At 34.0% G+C, this 18,718-nt stretch overlaps 1 protein-coding gene across 11 annotated transcripts in view; it reads left to right on the top strand.

The window, feature by feature from the left end:
- Positions 1-18,718, top strand: part of LOC148308661 (uncharacterized) — a 47,987-nt gene that overhangs the window by 12,742 nt on the left and 16,527 nt on the right. For 5 of the 11 annotated variants that reach the window (XM_088261299.1, XM_088261306.1, XM_088261310.1 and 2 more), the window contains 13 exons: positions 79-193; positions 1,871-1,969; positions 3,589-3,738; positions 4,404-4,509; positions 4,591-4,801; positions 5,366-5,464; positions 6,027-6,193; positions 6,514-6,583; positions 7,452-7,571; positions 9,898-10,049; positions 10,436-10,536; positions 12,355-12,465; positions 14,795-14,896. In XM_088261299.1, coding sequence (XP_088117425.1) covers positions 79-193; positions 1,871-1,969; positions 3,589-3,738; positions 4,404-4,509; positions 4,591-4,801; positions 5,366-5,464; positions 6,027-6,193; positions 6,514-6,583; positions 7,452-7,571; positions 9,898-10,049; positions 10,436-10,536; positions 12,355-12,465; positions 14,795-14,896 — 1,603 coding nt within the window. Of the gene's footprint in view, positions 1-78; positions 194-1,870; positions 1,970-3,588; positions 3,739-4,403; positions 4,510-4,590; positions 4,802-5,365; positions 5,465-6,026; positions 6,194-6,513; positions 6,584-7,451; positions 7,572-9,897; positions 10,050-10,435; positions 10,537-12,354; positions 12,472-14,794; positions 14,897-18,718 lie in introns of all 11 variants that reach the window. The other 6 variants (XM_088261305.1, XM_088261308.1, XM_088261307.1 and 3 more) reach the window with 4 other exon arrangements.

Below are 18,718 nucleotides of genomic sequence, written 5' to 3'. Positions count from 1 at the left end.
TTTTACACAGTATAAACCAGTTAATATAAAAAAATTATCACCCAAATGGACATAAAAATCTAATAATTTTTTTTTCAGGTTCCGGGCCGAAAATCTTCAACGCAAAGTGTGAGCCAAAGTCCTGGTACTAGCAATGACAACGTCAAACTTAGTTCTCTGGTGAATCCGAGACCCACAAAATCGCAGACCCACGGTATTATTTTCTTACTTTGTGACCCCGTTTTCATAAAATAGAATATGTAATGTTTTAAATAATAGGTCATATAAAAAGTACCTGCGGTTTTTTGCCACTAGATGATGTTGATGCCCATATATCAGGCAACACTCACCCGATTCTTTTAAATGAACTAAAATATAGACTAAAATGTGTCTATATTTTTAGAAAATTGTTTTCCAATTCGTTGCTTTTGTAAAAAGTTATATTGATTAAAAAATTAAATATCTGAAAAAATACGCCATGTGATGCTTTTTTACTATAAAAAGGGTAAAAACGTTGCAAAAATTACCGAAAATTTTGTGAAGTACGTATAAGGTAAGAATGCTTCGAGTAAACGAAGGACCCAGGAGTTGTTTGCTCGATCCCATTCCTGAAATTTCGATGTCAAAGATGTATCTCTCTCTGGTCGACTAGTCATAGAAAAAGTCAATCAAATTTTGAAACTGGTGAAGCAAGACTGACATGCAAGCTGTCAAAGAATAGCGGAGACACTAAACATCAACCGCATGGCAGTTTTAAATCATTTAAAAAGAGCAAGCTACAAAAAGAAAGGCAATGTTTGGGTGCCACATGAATTAACATAAATAAATTACTGACCAATTCACCATTAGTGAAATGTTGGTGAAGCGCAACGAAATGTAACCACTTTTTAAGCGAATCATTAAAGACTATAAAAAGTGGGTGGAATACGAGAATATCAAATGCATGTGATCATGGTCAAAAGCTGGTGTGACCCTCCACAAACGACTTCAAAGCCTGGATTATCGGCAAACAATGTTATGTTGAGTGTTTGGGGGGATCGGCAGGGATTTGTCCATTATGAGTTGTTGTAACCTGGCAAAACCATCAACTCAGTTCTGTACTGTGCACAACTTGACTGTTTGAACGAAGCAATCCAGAAAGAACCACCAGAATTGGCCAACAGAATGGGAGTTGTGTTTCATCATTGACAATGCCCGGCCACACACATCTTTGATGACTCTGGACTAATTGATGGTACTTGGTTGGAAAGTTTTGATGCATCCACCATATACTCCGGATCTTGCACTGTCTGATTACTACTTGTAAAAATACGATTACGATCTCTGTAAAAATTTCTTGATGGTAAAAAATTGGTCCACCGAAGAGCCGCTGAAAATCACTTGGCCAAGTTTTTCGACGATAAACCACAGAAGTTCTATTCCTATGGAATTATGAAGCTATCCGAAAAATGGCAAAAGGTCACGAATAAAAGTGGTTAATACACACTTGATTAAATTTAATTTTCAATAAAGAAAATTTTTGTTCAAAAATGCACCAAAGAACCCACGAGACTTTTTATATGACCCAATATATTTGCATTGATTTTATTGCTATGAAAGGTTGTTTTCAATTTGTAATTTTTATTATTATTAAATAAAAATGTAGTTCTCTTTAATTAATCAATAAATTTTCCTACTCCTGTTAATTTGTAAACTGGTATGCAGCCCATACACTAATTTTTATTTTAGTCAGAGGAAGAATTGTACCCTTAGTGGCTTGTAGACCTCGCATATGGTACGGTATACAAGCCACTAACAATATAAAATAGATGCAATATTGTGACCTAAGCTTAATTTAGCATAAAAATCGATCCTTGTGACTCATTTCAACTTATTTTCAAAATAATTTTAGCTTCTACTTCTGAGACTGCTTCTACAAGCGGCGCTTATCCGAAACAAGGCGCTGCCAGCAAAACAGGCTCTTCGACACTGAAGCCACCCACAAATCAAGGTTTGTGTATTGTGACTTATTGATGAATTATGTACTTATATCAATATCGCTAGCTCAAAGTAACAGTAGAGTTAATACCAAATGCAGCATTGAGATAGATATTTGCAAAATAAAAAAAATAAAATATTTTTTGCAAATATCTTAGTTTTACTTCGGGTGAAACTAATTATTTTACACATATCTGCATGCTTATCCTAAAACTAGACAATTCAGATTTATCTCACTGTTACCTTCGGCTAATGGTATTTTTTGTGTGCAAAAAAATATCACGGCATTCTGCATTTTAGGCGGAACTGCTATTAATTTTTATCAGAAATGGTAAATATATTGCATTTTACGTAATTGATGATTAATATGTATAATGTTTTTGGTCCTAATTGAGATTTGCGCAATAATCGCATCACGTCATCGGGGAGGAACGAACGATATTACACAAACAAGGACTCGCGCAGGAAACCCAATTTTAGTTATGATTAAATTAGATGATCGCACATTCGCGTTGTATTAGTACGTCACCTAAGAAACAATAAAAGACTTAAGCTTTAAAAAAGGAACGAGATATTAAGCAAGGCTTGGGGAGTCTAGATGCTTACTAAATAAAGTAGCGCAACAGCGAGCTAAATGGATAGGCCGTAATATAAGATACCCAAGCCTGCTTCTTACTATTGCGGAAGACATGTCGCTCACTCCTTTCAAGAACGTCATAAATCAAAAAACTTGATTTTTCAGGAGAACGGAACGTTTTACATTTAAAAACATAATACAATGTATTAAAAATAAATATCATGCCACTACTGAACTTTTTACTGTGCAACAGATCTTTTTAAGTAAAACCTGAAGGTTTTTTTCTCCATTTGAAAAATATTTAGTTAATTTGAAAAAATAATTAAACAATACCTTTTCTTCAAAATGCAAAAACAACTCTCTCTCTTTATCTCTTTATCCCATCCTTGTCTCATGTCTCTTCCTTTATATAGACCTCTCTTATATATAGTTGTGAAGAACTATAATTGGTACTCATGATTTTATTTTTTGTATTCTGTATGTATCATATATTGTAACTGTTGTTCTTCCTTCCAATAAAATAAAAAATAAAATAAAATAAACACTTTCTGCCCTGTAGCGGGTAAATATTAAGTTAAAAATATGCCTCTTTTGCTGGGATTTAGTACATTTTCTGGGCATTCCGAAAACATGCACAACTGAAAATTTACGATTTTTGATTTATGACGTTCTTGAAAGGAGTGAGCAATGTGTGAAGGCACAATCTACAAAGGTCAACCTAGCATAAACTACGTAGACCAAATTATCTCCGACGTGCACTGTAGCAGGTACGCCGAGTTGAAGAGACCGGTGGAGACTGACCGTGAAAGAAGCAAACCAATCATCACATAGATTGTGATCCGCAAAGAACAAGCCAGTAATGCAATTTCCCCGGTCGCCTAAATGTTCTTTATTCAAATCACTTTCTGCAAAGAAAATTTTCAGTCTTTTTCGTAGGGCTTCTATGTTTCCAAATAATCTGTTTCGTGGCCATAATAAAATATAAATGATTGAGAATAATCTCATAATAGATAACGAATGGAAGGAATAATAGTGATACGTATTTAATGTTTTAGGTAAGAGTGATAAAGCGGGCCGCAAGAAGTCTCCATCTCCGGGGGATGGTCGGAAGCCATCTGCACCTATCCCCATTCCCGGGGCAGTTCCGGAGGCGGCTCCTGTTCCTGGTCCTGTGCCTATTCCAGTTCCTCCAGCTGCTCCTACAAGTAAGTAAACCTCATTTATTCCAGTGTTCATGCCTCATGCAAAATTCTCAGTTTATTTAACTAAGCGTTACCTCCAATTAAGAATATTTTTTTCACTGTAAATAATAAAAAATAAAAAAACCAAACAATTTATTTATTCTTCAATTTACATATTCCTCGAAAAAAGACAATCCAGTTACTAATTACAAATGTAAATATTGAATTCTCTCACTTCTATCAGTAATTTAACATGTTTGCAAACATTGTTTTAAAGGTGATTATTTAAACGACTTACATTCTTAAACATTTTTTATCTTTCTTTAGATTGATAAGTTTTGTATAAAATATGGATAGCGAAAGCAAAGTAGTAGTACAGCTGTCTATCTGTGATAAAATTGTGTCAGTCTATAACTGGCACGCTGTATTTTTCTTAAGTCTAAAATGTGGAGTGTTTTGTTATTTTACTGCTGCAATACTTTTGTATCTTTCATTCCGGAGTTGGAGAGTTCCGATACTTATTTTTTTCTTGGTATAATTCAACCGAAACTCGATTTGATTGAAAGCAGTTCTTTTCAGTGTACCTTCTCTCGCCTTTTTCACTAATTTTCCCTTTCTCTGATATTGCATAGATTATAAACGTATAAGTACCCAACGGTCAGTTGTAACTGAATTTATTATTCTTTCAGTGAGTCCTCACAAGAGGAGACCTTCGCCCTCTACAAGTCCGCCTGGCAAGCTGAAGGAACCTATTGTGGTCATAAATGAACTACCGATATCGACAAGTGCATCCAGGTAGGAATATAAACATGGCTTACCGAGCATTGCATTGGCGTGTCGTTGGATCATCTTCCACTTAGGTATTGTTCATTATAGGACGACTCTGATCACTCCCGCTCTGCTGGAGCAGCTGGACTCTACGGAGAAGTTCACCAACACCAACTTTACTGAGACTGTGGTTACCCAGAGCGACAGTGTGTTTGGCGTAGGCGGCGATCCCAAGCTGACCAAGAAGCGGAAGGCCATCAGCCACGCTGTCGCCAGTACCAGCGGATACGTGGTCACCTCCACAATAACCTCTCCCAAGGTAAGAGTTCCCACTTAAATCATCACTACAACTTGCTTCATGGGGATTTCCTCTTATCTTTCATATCTCTACATATTGCTATTGTTTATATTTTATTTTCTTCTTTTGACCATTGTCCAAATCGTTTGGTACACAGGGTCTCTCTGGCATGTGATTGGGGCAATGTTATCTTGCCTGTTATTATATTTTTTGCCTTATACCTGATGTGTTACAGATTTTTCCTGACTTATCCACATCAAATGGTGTCAAAAAACATTGTATTGAAAAGATGCAATGTTATCTAATTTAACAGCCTTAAATTATGGCATTCTACAAATGACATTCTAATTACTTTTACTTGCAGTAGTAATTAATGTGGCATCAAAAATGTAAAAGATAAATACCTAAAAATCGTCCAGATATTTAGATTTGAAGTTTTAATTCTCCATCAGTATATAAATTTCAAGTATCAAAATCACAAACTTGTGTAACCCAAAATTTCAAACACCCGAAGTCCCAAAAACTGATATTTCTAATTACAATATACATTTTGTGTGTTTAGCATTTTACACATTTATTTGATAGGTTACTACAAGTGGCGTTATCAGCTCAAACAAGGCCCCATGGGAAGGACCAATCCCAACCGAACGAGCCCAAGATTGGTCCAAAACAGATAAGGGAAAGGTATGTTATCATTAATGCCTTACTCGCAATCACAGAATTCATTCAGCGTTTGGCAATAAAAAAAAATTTAAATTAATGTTGTATTTTTTTTAGAATATACATTGAAAAAAATATTTATAATTTTTTTAATTCCTTACTTTTCAATAACTCTTTTCTTTTCAAAAACTTACATTTATTTTGAAGAAAAACTACTTTATTAAAAATAAAAATGATGTTTAAATAAAAAAAATATTTACGTCAATTGTTACCTGGGTTTAAAGTTAAGTTGCTATTTAACGTATGTAGGGCCTTAATATATTATGGAATCTGCTACCGGAAGGCATACAGTGCAAATGTTAAGGTTATGCTACCGCCCAGGATTAAGTCATAAACCTTTAGCCTAACATTTTTTTTAAATTAAATTGAAATTATCAGTGGAATGTATATGGATAGATATCAAACTATCTTTCACTTAAATTGAATTTGCCTCTGAAAGCAACATGTAAAAGATATTCTGTATGAAATGAATTGTACATTCATAGAGTGGAATTTTGATACAAATAAATACTAATATTTCCCACAGGCCAAAATGGAAAACACACAACAGGCCCATCAAGCGAAGCAATCTACATCCGGCCATGGTGGTTCGCTAAATATTCAAATGGAGCCTAACCTTTCGGCCTCACAATTCTTGCCAGACTGTGGCACAATACCATCTTCGCCCGCCCAAGGAAATCCCCCGGAGAAAATGTATGTTTGAAATTTTAAACTGAAATTTCTTCCCAATCTTCTTATTAGAAAACATGGTTATCTCTTAGTGTATTTTTCCATTGTAAAATAATTAAAAGCACATAAACTTTTGAGTTGAACACAACTCGGCCTTTTGAACCAATTCAAATTGTAAAATGGTCGACATTCATCATCTCGAAGAGGGTTTGCAATTGTCTGTTTACTTTCTCCATAATATAACCAAACCCGTGCCTACTCAGTATAATTATACATATATATTAGCCTAATTTCTTTACATTCCATAATTCTTATAATTGAAATGCATTATGATAATACTTCAGGACACCGATTCACACATCTCCAGCTACAACTGACATTACGACTGCTCAAAATATGAGCACCCGTGTGCAAGTAAGTTAAACTTTTTTAGATGTCCATTTCTTAATTAGTTAAGCACAGATTATTTGGGCCCTGATTTTTAATTGCACAACCTGTGCCGATTTCCGCAGAGGTAAATATTGTACTAATAGAATAACTAATAATATTCCGGACCATACATTAACATATTTAACTTTTTGAATAGATATATAAATGTTGCTTTCATAATTCATTCTTTAATGTTGTATCATAAACCGATAATCACCCGTTAATAATAAACTGCTGCTACATATATATATATATATATATATATATATATATATATATATATATATATATATATACATATCATCAAATTTGAAAACTATTGCAAAAATAAACCAATGATTTCACATATTTTTTTCAAGTAATGTTTATATTTGTACCCACTAATTCTGGTTTATTTTAATGTAGATAAAATACTATGTACATTATATGTGACAGCAAAACCATTACAACATTCATGCAAATCATTTGCATGTTCCGCTTGAGGTTGTCTGCACTCCTCCAAGAAGTCAAATTCACACATAATCAAATCAAATATAAATCAGTTTTGCATGCATACTTGTATGCGTTACTGTGGCATACTGACAAGCGATCAAATGACACAAAAAGGTACAAAAACCCAGCACTCTGCATAATGTTACCTTAGTGGGTTGGCTACCCATTTAAAACAATTTATCCTGAGCCTTGAGTGATTTCATGATTATTTTCTGTAAATGTGCAGACAGCCTAAAATGCTATTCCACTCAGTTAACATATTCTTTCTTACATGCCTTTCCCTTTAATAAATTAAATTAGAAGCTTTCCAGATCCCTGTCCTATTATTCTTTTTTTACAGTCGGGTTTTATTTTATTGCAGAATTTAAGTCATAAATATCCAAAAATTGCACACGGAAGGGCTGAAGAGCCTCCAGTATCCCTCGTTGTGTCTGTCCCCTTACCACAAGCTGGTCCTGTTATACAGCTTGCCGCACAGCAGGTACATTACAAACACGGTATTCCAAATTCATAATGTAAGGCAATCGAAAATATCTATGTATTATAAAAATTACGATTGTTAAATAATTAAATCGTTTTTTTTTTTTTTTTTTTTTACTATTTCACTGACAATTTGTACATTAGAATGTGAAACTTAATTTAAGTATTTATGCTATAAATATTATATTTTTTACTCATTAATTTGACCCGTAAACACTTCAAGCCAGAAACTTCCGACCTTACTATATATTTAACAATTATTTGTTAATTACTGTTAACTATTTTTGCGCGCCATGTTCTTTCTGTAACCCTTATACTCGAGATACGCTCTCCGTTACAGTTACAGTTAAAAATGCCCAAAGGCTTCATCATATATTGATCGAAGTCTCAAGGATGTCTAATAATATTTTTTAAATATACAAAATAATAAATGTACAAAAGTCTCGGACCACCTGTATTATAGTTCCGCTATGGATGCTAGAAGCTTTCAAACGTCCTTTTTCACTCCAACAAACTTGCTCCCACTCACCGTGAGACACATTCCTTTACCTTTATAGCAATAGCCGAACTAGCTTTTCTTGCCTCTAGATTTCAATAACACAAATAATCATTTTAAATCTTTGTACATTTTTTTCTATTGTTTCATAAGGTATTTTACAATACAAATTAATATGTAGAGGGATTTGAGCATAATTGAGTGTGCCTCTAATAAATTACAATCCTGTAGCACATGAATGGAGAATAGGTGCTCATCTTGGATATTATTATACCATTGACTGAAGGCTATTTAAATGCACATGAAATTAGCAATATTCATTTCATTTAACATATTCATCAACTTACATTTGCACTTGGCAAAACTGTTAGTTTTTTCATAAATTACATAGAACTATCATTATATTATCAATTAGATAGATCATAGATGATAACACACTAAGTGAAATTTCACTCACTTATCATAAGCATGTTTGTACAATTCATATTCTGTCTTGCAGTCACTAAAAGCATGTAAAAAGTATTTAAGGGAAGCATGCAAATTGCTATACAGAGAATTGTATAAAGTGATGAAATTTTGCAGGTAAACTAACATTTTTAAATCCGCATCTGAGATGCATGTGAATATAGAATAAACAACCGAACATCTTTGAGGTGGTGAAGTTGTATATCCTGTAACACATATGAATTTCTCAAAAAGTAAATAAAATCCACAACGTATGGGAAGAAAAACAAGTTAACCTTTCCCATACTGATCATTAAAAAATTACTTAAGATGCGTAAGTAGTAGAACGCTGAATGTTACATGTGTGCAAAGTGATCTCTTAACCAGCCTATGACAAGTCATAAGCCCTGTAAATACCCAGACTTCCACATTCCTCTCTATTTATCTCGAGATATCAAAATGTAAATAAACCCAGATTTGTGAACATAAATTTGGACACCCAAAAATGTTGTGATAGGAGGTTTTATTTTTCCTTGTCATGTCAAAATTTTCACTATTTTCAAAATTAAGTAATTGTAGGCGATGTAAAATCATGGTAAATTTATACTGATTTATATGAAGTAAATCGGATAGGATATTTCTGCATAAAGAGGGGAAAGCAGAAATAGAAACAAAATCTTACTTTGCGGACATTGTATAGGCACAATTTAATTTTCCTTTTTTTTAATAGACATAACTTATTTTTTTAATACACAACTATAATATAAGTATATATATCATAGTCGTACAGGAGAAAGTGACCAACTAACAAAACGTAAAATGTTCACGAGGGCCATTTAAGTCACTTTTGCTTGGCAAGAAAATAAACATCAATGCAGTTAGTTATTTTTAACAAGTCAATACATTATACTTCCTAGATTAAAATCCTTTAATTTTTTCAGGGCAATATTAATCTAGTAAGACAGCAAATAGTTTTTGTAAAAAATGCACTTGGTCACTTTCTACTGTATGACTACGATATATATATATATATATATATATATATATATATATATATATATATAACAGTAACTACACATTACTACTTTATAGAATATCTTATACCCTGTACCTTTCCAAAAAAGAGTCTTAGCTTTCGTGCTTGGAGAGGGACACAAATTAATTTATTGTGCTTTATTAAGGTTTTAATACGATAAAAAGTTTTGTTTTATTTTATATGTTTAGTATGCATGTATATTTTCCATTAATTATATTATAATATTCTTATCAAAATACATATTTACAATAAATAAGAGATGTATACAAGTAAATGAACATAAATCGTAAGAATTTATGTGCACTCTGCGGATATGTAATATAATTGACAGGTTTTTAAAAATATTTTTAGATCCCTTCTTCGGACTCTGTATTTGTTGCACCTCAGTCCCCTCGACCCTCGACTAGCGGGTGGGGTCTCAAAATTGCTTACGAGCCACAAGTTTCCCAGCTTGTGGAGTCGGGTGACCTTATCATAGATGAATCACCACCATCGAGGCAAAGGTATGTTTATTATATTGTCAGTGTTCAACTACATATCCCCCCTCTCTTGACTGGTATATCTGCATTTGCATCATTTTTACAGGGAAGCGTTTTTTGTTGCCATCACCATTAATTTCATCTAAAATGTTATCACTTTATTTACCAACACATTTTTAAAAGACACCTAGCAAATTTGTACTAATAGCAAAAAATACAAGCAATCAACATCAAATACATTCATAATTTATGTACCAATCTTTTGATTATTATGATTTTTATTATATTAACTACCAAAAGCCGACTAGTCGTCTTTTAGCTGCCAACCGTAAACGACCAAACACCAATTTGTAGATTTCCATTCGTTTGTTTTCTTTAGTAATAATAGCCTCTTGATATTTGTACCCAAGGTCTGAAGCTGTGGACTTGAAAGCTCACTCCGTTCCCGGACATAGTGGACATAGAGAGAAATCGCCCGAGAATCTCCGAACCAAGAGGAGGACTCCTCCGGGTATGTATAAGTACATATATTACTTAACCACGTACTGGTTTTAAACTATCAGTTTACACGAATAATGCACATGCAAGTTCCTACCACCATCTATTGAAAATTGTGTGAAGTAAAGCTAGAACCTTTATTCATGTAATCATTACAATTTAGCCAGATTTAGGCATACTCAAAACATTACACTTTAATTTTACCATTATCAATTCACCACATATAAATAATGATTTATAAAAACCCAACAATAATAGTGGAGTTTCACCTACCATTAAAACTCTTAAAACCACAATCCATGGATGACCGGGACACTAGATTGGCAGAAACAGACAGAGCGACCATAGAGTAGGACACTGACCCAGGAGTAGACAGTAGAAACCACGATAACGGGAATGAAAATGAACGCTTCTCTCATGTGGACTCTAGAAATCAATTCAGAACGCATAATAAAATCAATATTTTAAACTTTGTTTGGCAAATCAATTTATTATTGAAATATCATCTTCAACACCGAAAACATCCCTCACCTATTCTAAATACACACATATCAGTGGTGTTTACAGTAGAGAAGCTGTAGATATAAAAAGATAGAGGTATTAATATGTAGACACATACATGCGTGTCCTGCCGGGCATTGAACTGGTGGTCCGCTGCTAGGTTTCTGTCCAAGCCTGACCAACCTGCCGCCGCTGTCATATGTGCAATGGTTCATTTTCTTATACTTAAATGTTTAAATCTACTTCATCTACCTTATGCTTAATACCTACTTTGCACTCAAACACACTACTTGCTAAGAACTGGAAAACCATACACTTCCTTAATAAATTGTACCCAGTAGAAATTGAGTAACTGTTCTTATAACATGATATTTTAAGGATTATTTCCCAATTTCAGGTTCGTAAAATACATAAAAGCTACCTGTTTGCAATGTAACCCTGGGACGAAATAATAAAAAAATATTATTTGTGTATATTCTATGCATACAGGCAAATTATTCTGTGTAATATGTGACCTTAACTGTGTTAGTATAAATTAAAGCTTACAAATCCCGGCTCCAGGGGGAATCGTTTTTGTTAGTTCGGACTCAGAATTCTGATTGTTTGAGTGCGGCAGATAGCAGACATATTTTAAAGCTGACATTTATATGAATTAAGTGAACAAGTATAATGCTGGAAATAATTGCCTCTTCGCACCTGATTCATGTGGGTTAGATAGAACATGAACCGATTTGATATTTTTAAATAAATAAAATTAGAAAAGCTGAGAAATTTTAATGCAAATGTTATTAGTACAGTAAGACCATGCTTAATACTGCTTCGTTAAATGCGAAGGGGTTGGTATTATAGAGAATCACACATGTTTTCGTGTCCTTGATTCTCGCATGCGGTCTCACAGCGTGTTTGGTATCATTACTGAATGTGTTGAATATTAACGCATTTGGATTATTTTTAACACTGTTTAATGCACTATTGGAAAGTATCCCCCGTGTTAAGCGGTGTCTCTATTGTCATACAATAAAGTATCCTATTTAAGAAGGCATTCAAAATCTATTTGGAAAACAATTCTGCCAGCTATGGATATTCGGTAAATACCAGATAGAAATGACGGCAATTATGTATTTTACCTGAAGCGATAATGCCACATTTATAATAGAGTTGTGGTTATGCATCGAGTATAATCATGAAAAATAATGTGTATTGCCATTGATCTGCTTTTTTGGCTCGTTCTGCTCCTGGTTGTCTGAGTGGTGTCAGCGACCGGAGCAGTATCTGGCGTTCAGTAGTCAGTACATAGTTAACTCATTTTATTTTCATCATTTATTACTAGCATCGTCTACCTCCATGACCATGATGCCAAGAAAGAAGAAGAGAGATGCCCCTACGAGGGATACTGAGCCCCAAGAGACTGTTGTTTGCGTTTCCCCAAGCAGCTCACCAGGTTTAGGTTTCAGTTTCTATCTTTCTTTGCTTGATGCTTGTTGCTTGAGGTGTTGGAAACACTTAATTTGGTTGCAGTTCGTTAATTTTTTTGATCCTTAGACCAATTTTAATTACCTCTGCCCTTACTACAAATGTCAATATATTATTTTTAGGTAATACTACGAAATATTACAATAATAATATTGGATAATTTATAGAGTGCCATTTTTGTAAAATACTCCTTCAAAGGTAATTTGCTGTGATTTCTGTGCCACGTTTCAGTTAATATGAGCACCTGAAGGTTCTTCATTTTTAATGATATTGTGAATGTTATCTGCTTAATTATTTATAGAATGTGTGTTCCAATTTCCAATGGCTAGTAGTAGTAGTAAAGTATTTTTTCTCTAAAAGATTGGCATGGCGTTTAAATAAAACGATGACGAGGAATGTTGCTGGTTACAATTTATGTTATAATAGGATGTAATATCAGTCTTGCATTTTACCTCTGCACCTCTGTAGCCCTGGATTTTTGTTTTTGAGGTTGTAATTGTTTTAATAACAAATTGTACAAATAGACGCTGGAATAAGCTCATGTTTTCATGTCATCATACCGAGTGATTTTGCTATAGTTTTATGGTAGTCATTTGTCATCCTTGAGAGTGCTAAGGAAATTGGAATGAATACAAATTATGTACCTATGACACTTGACAAGGCCCGTACACTTTAGGGATGCAACTAGCACATGGCATCCATTGGCCATCCATCAGTGTTTACAGAAATTATATTTATTCTTCTCCGACTCTATAACCTCGCAGAACGGTTCACCTTGCCTTCATATAATTGATGAGCAGTTTCATCACCATTAACAATCACTGCTTCAATGCAATTTAGTGGCTTGTGCCGATAAGAGTTAAAAAAAGGTTAGCTGGGTAATGGGTGCAAATAAGGGTTAAAAAAATAAGGTCAGCTGTGTTGGTGGAGGTTTGAAGTATTTTGAGTTGGGGTAAATTTGTACATTCTTAACTTAAAACCATTCACCTAAAATCTCAATAAGAGTTTTAAACCAGAAATGTAAATTCTTATTTACTTCAAAATATGCACAAAAATAAACATAAAATTCTATGTGTATGTATAAATTGTATCGTCCTTTTGTCAATACGATTTGCAACTACCCTTTTCCTGCCGCTTATGACAAAAATTTCTTACAACGAAGATTATATTTGGATATTTTTGGAGATATATGTATACATATACAGTGGTGGCCAAATGTATTAGGCACCCCCTACAGAATTGGTTTATGTCTTTAAATATGAATTCTTGCAATCTTTTCAAATTGTATCGTATTTTGATGGATTTTACCTACTACTTATTACCTGCTATCCCGACCCTAGACAGTTAGGGGCGTGGTTTATTTGATAACACTCTTTTTACTAATTTCAAGGGTCACTTTTATATGTGAAACATTGCTCTCCAGTTATTTTAATCAGTGAAAAAGTGCTATTTTTGCACTTTTCATTTAAACCTTCATTATTTTTTATTAAAATGCCAAACAAAACCTGATTTGAGTGAAACTGAGCGGTCTCAAATAATTTTATTGAATTCAGAAGGGTTGCCCCCGGTAAAAAAAGCTAATAAAATTCAATGCTCCCAGTGTGCGGTCCAAATAATTTTTTTAAATATTTTTTTATCTGTTTCTTATGAAAACTGCCCAAAACTGCCAGAAAAGGGATCACTTCAAGTCGCAAAGATTGAATTTCAGTTAATGAATAGTTTAAAAATCTTAGTATGTCTTTAAAGCTATCTGCTGAACTGGAAAGTGAATGCAACAAAAAAAAATTACACGACCCTTGAAATTAGTAAAAAGAGAGATTTTGAATAAACTACGCCCCTAACTGTCGCAGGTCGGGATAGCAGGTAATAAGTAGTAGGTAAAATCCATTAAAATAATATACAATCTGAAAAGATTGCAAGAATTCCAAGAGTCGCAGTATTTAAAGACATAAAACAATTCTGTTGGGGGTGCCTAATACATTTGGCCACCACTGTATATATGTACATATACATATATAAAAAACGATATCCAAAAATGAATATCTACACTACACTCTATATAACTCCGCAATGAAAGTCGAAATAGCTGAGATGAATAAATATGTAATAATATTACGTAACAGTATTACCCAAAAATTAAATTATTGGCATTGTTTCTGGGCAGAATGTAGACTTCTGAAATTTTAGCAGAAGCTTTTTAAATTTACGTTACTTTCTTTTGTTGACGGAAAATCTGCTTAATCTGGCTTATATTTTATAGTTCTATCCATTTTAATAAAGTTCTGTCCATTTACTAGAAATAACACCGAGAACCGACCATCAATGGATTGACAACAGTTATCTTGAAATTATCCACACGTTAGCGGAAACCAACCTCAATTCCAGAAGAGGCTCTCAGGGTTTGCATTTCTCTCTTAATTTATTTTATGCCTGAGATGACGCACAGCAATAATTAATCTGGCTTAAGGTTTCTTTAGCTCGATTGTCCATTTTCATAAACTATTTTCATGAACCCTCCTGACCCAGGTATTCTGACATGAGAGCAAATATACCTCTGAAACCTATTCATATTTTTTAACGGTAAATGCCTTCATACATAAATAAAGAAATGAACATTTCTAATTTGGTTTTAATTTCACATGTTGGGTTTAAGAACGTTTTGGAAAAACACGATATATTTATAATGTCCTCTTTTTGATCTCTCCCACTTACAATAATCATATCATGTCTTATTGTAATACTGTTACATCTTTTAACACCGTCTTATTGATAATGCAGTATTACAAAATAGCACTTAAGCCATATTAATTATATTATACTGTAAATATGTAAAACCTTTTAAGCTACAAGAGTCTTTAAGAGGTTATACAAATAACTATTTTTTATAACATATAGTATTTTCAGCAGTCTCGATGTTGCTATTACAAAATATAAATGAGAATTTTATACGGATGGTTCATAGGTAAATCAGTGTAAGTCACATTTTTTCATAAATGGACTTATGGCAAGAACACTGTAAAATTAAGTGTATTTATTTGAGTAAATAATTAATTAGCTCACAATTGTTCCACTTAATTACTGCCATCGCAAATAATATTGATATCAATATTTTGTTTATTTGCTATCCATTCACAACTTGTAGAATATTGCCTTTATAATAGAGAACTTTAGATATTTTATTATTATATTTTGTTAAATGCTATATACAATAAATAGATGCATTTTTCTTTATATATAATTTAATTAATCTTTGTATAAGGTTGCGATATTTTTTCTGACCTTTAAAATTCAGAATCTCATCATGGGATAGATCATCTCAATTTGTAGTTCTTTGTTCATTTTGAACCTCTGTGGAAGTCACTATTGGTCTCGGAAACTATTTAAAGGCAATTACATTTTTTTACATTACAAAAATATGTATAAGGTCTAGTAAAAAGAAATCCATTATTTTTGCAATAGATGGCTGTAGTAATCTGTATCTCGCATTATATAAGTGCGATTGGATTACACTAGATGGCGTTAGAAAGATGAGATTTCGTACTAAAAAATCTTTCGAAACAGATTTGTGATTGCTTGACTCAGTAGTGTTTGAGCGCGTGTGGAAGATGGACACCAGCAAAGAGAAAATACGCTTTATTCTACAATATCTCTTTGATAAAGGTGAAAACGCAAGTCAGGCAGCTGCAAATGTAAATAGTGTTTATGGTCCGATACTGTCACAGCCAATGACGCACAATTTTGGTTTTGTTGATTTCGTTCTGGTAATTTTAATGTCAAAGATGCACCATGTTGTGGAAGGCCAATTGTCGAAAATGTCGATAAAATAAAGTAAATTGACGAGTCTGACCTTCATGTAAGCACCGTTTCAATTGCCCAGGAGCTAAACATTGCACAAAAAACTGTTTGGAACCACTTGAAAAAGGCTGGATACGCAAAGATGTATGGGTGCCGCACGAGTTAACGAAAAAAACCTCATGGACCGAATTTCCATCTGCGAATCACTGCTGAATTGCAACAAAATCGACCCATTTCTGAAGCGGATGATAACTGGTGATGAAAAGTGGGTCACTTACGACAACGTCAAGCGAAAACGGTCGTGGTCGAAGGGCAGTGAGCCGGCACAAACGGTGGCCAAGCCAGGATTGACGGCCAGGAAGGTTTTGCTGTGTGTTTGGTGGGATTGGCAGGGTATGATCCACCATGAGCTGCTCCCCTACGGCCAAATTCTTAATTCGGACCTGTACTGTCAGCAATTGGACCGTCTGAAGGAATTAATCGACCAGAAGCGTCCAGCTTTGGCCAACAGGAGAGGAATTGTGTTTCATCGGGAATGATTTGGCTGGTGAAAAATTGACATCGAGAGAAGCTTCTGAAAATCGACTGTATCAGTTTTTTGCCAATAGGGACAAGAGTTTCTACGAGAGAGGCATAATGAAATTACCTTCAAAATGGTAACAAGTTATCGAATAAAACGGTGCATATTTGACCTAAATTGGATTATTCTTACCATGGTAAATAAAGACTTCAATTTCATGCAAAAATAATGGATTTCTTTTTACTAGACCTAATACGTTTGTGTTAGTAGAGCAGTATAAATATTTCATACTAATTTAAAGGTATTCCGCAGACACGCAGCTATACTCTTGTAGAGATTAAAAGCCCTGTCAAGTTTTAATAAAACCATGTCCATTTACTAGAGTTATCAAGACCAAATATTATCCATCAATTGGTTGAAAGGAACAACTCTGAAACGACTAAAGATGAAGATGTCAGTTCTGAAGCAGAACTTTTTCACTTTTCTCTGGAGAGCTCTCCACGTTACGATTTCTCAAGATCTAATCTTATTGTCTCGACCGGAAGCAACCACTCTGAATTGATTGAAGATAATGTCAGTTCTGATGAAGACTTGTTTCACATGTCCATCTAGTGCTTGCCAGGTTTGAGTTTTTCCTCTTTATGTGTTTAATACTTGAGGTAATGTAGAATGGTTATGCAACCATTTTTGAAATACAGTAATACTTCATTTTGGGCATTGGGGAATCATTATCCGTAAAAGGATTATTCCTGAAACACTCCACGCTATCCATACAATTTGGAGTATAAACTGTGTTAATATTTTTAAATTTAAGTACTGTGAAAATTGTTTAAGATGAGTGGGATCAACTTATATTTTTGTGTGCATATCTTGTGTTATGTATCATGTGCAAATTTATTCATTGGAGCACGGTAGATAGAGAGTTATTACTCCTTATATGTTATGTGTTCAAATAACCTCACTTTATCCTCTAAGAATGTGTCTTAAGCTCAAAACGAGGTCTTACTGTAATAGAATAGGGTCACACTGTGACATGCCATACAGTTTTTTTTTGCAGTTTTATTATTTCCTTTTTAGTTTTTGCCTATTGCTTTTCAAGTGTAAATAAGTTCAATGTGATAGTTTTTTGTTTATACAAGGTCTGTTAAAAAAGTATCCGACTTTTATTCATAAAAACAACATTTATTTAGATACAATTAAGTCACACTTATCCCCTACAAAGTAATCCCCTTGAGCTGCTACACACTTCTCTCAATGGTTCTGCCACTGCCGGAAACAATGATGGAAAGACCCTTTTGGTATTGCGTGCAGGTGGTCCGCCGCAATTTTCATGATGTCTTCCCTGGTTTGAAAACTGGTCTCTTTCAAAGGATTTTTCAGCTGGGGGAAAAGCCAGAAATCACAGGGAGCGTATTGAGAAAGTTGGGATCATTGATCACAGTCTCCAGAATGTCCTGTGCGATCTCCACATGAAGTTGCTTCTGCTCAATTGTCAGGAACTTTAACACAAATTTTGCAGAGACCCTTCTGAGGGCCAAATCTTCAGTTTAAATTAAATGAACGGATCCAACACTAATCCTAACTTCATCAGCAAGTTCTCTGATCATTATTTGACGATCTTGCATGACGAGGGTCCTTACTTGAACAATGACAACATCATTTTTGGATGTTGAGAGCCTACCGTATCAAGTTTCACTCTCCACTGATGAGTGGCCATCTTTGAAGCGGTTACGCCACTCCCTTATCTATGGTGCCCATTGCTTTGGCCCCAAACACTTTTAATAATTTTGCGGATAGTTTCCACTTGAAAATCGACAAGCTTTAAACAAAATTTGATGCAGTAACGTTGTTCAACATTTTCTGTCAAAACTAAAACCCGACAATAATAACAATAAGCGTACACACG

This window comes from Brachycentrus maculatus, unplaced genomic scaffold, assembly GCF_059751285.1.
Source record: "Brachycentrus maculatus isolate JH-2025_06_01 unplaced genomic scaffold, ASM5975128v1 h1tg000153l, whole genome shotgun sequence".
Taxonomy (NCBI): Eukaryota; Metazoa; Arthropoda; class Insecta; order Trichoptera; family Brachycentridae; genus Brachycentrus; species Brachycentrus maculatus.
Note: the sequence above shows the minus strand (reverse complement) of the source record. Positions and strands in the feature narration are given on the sequence as shown.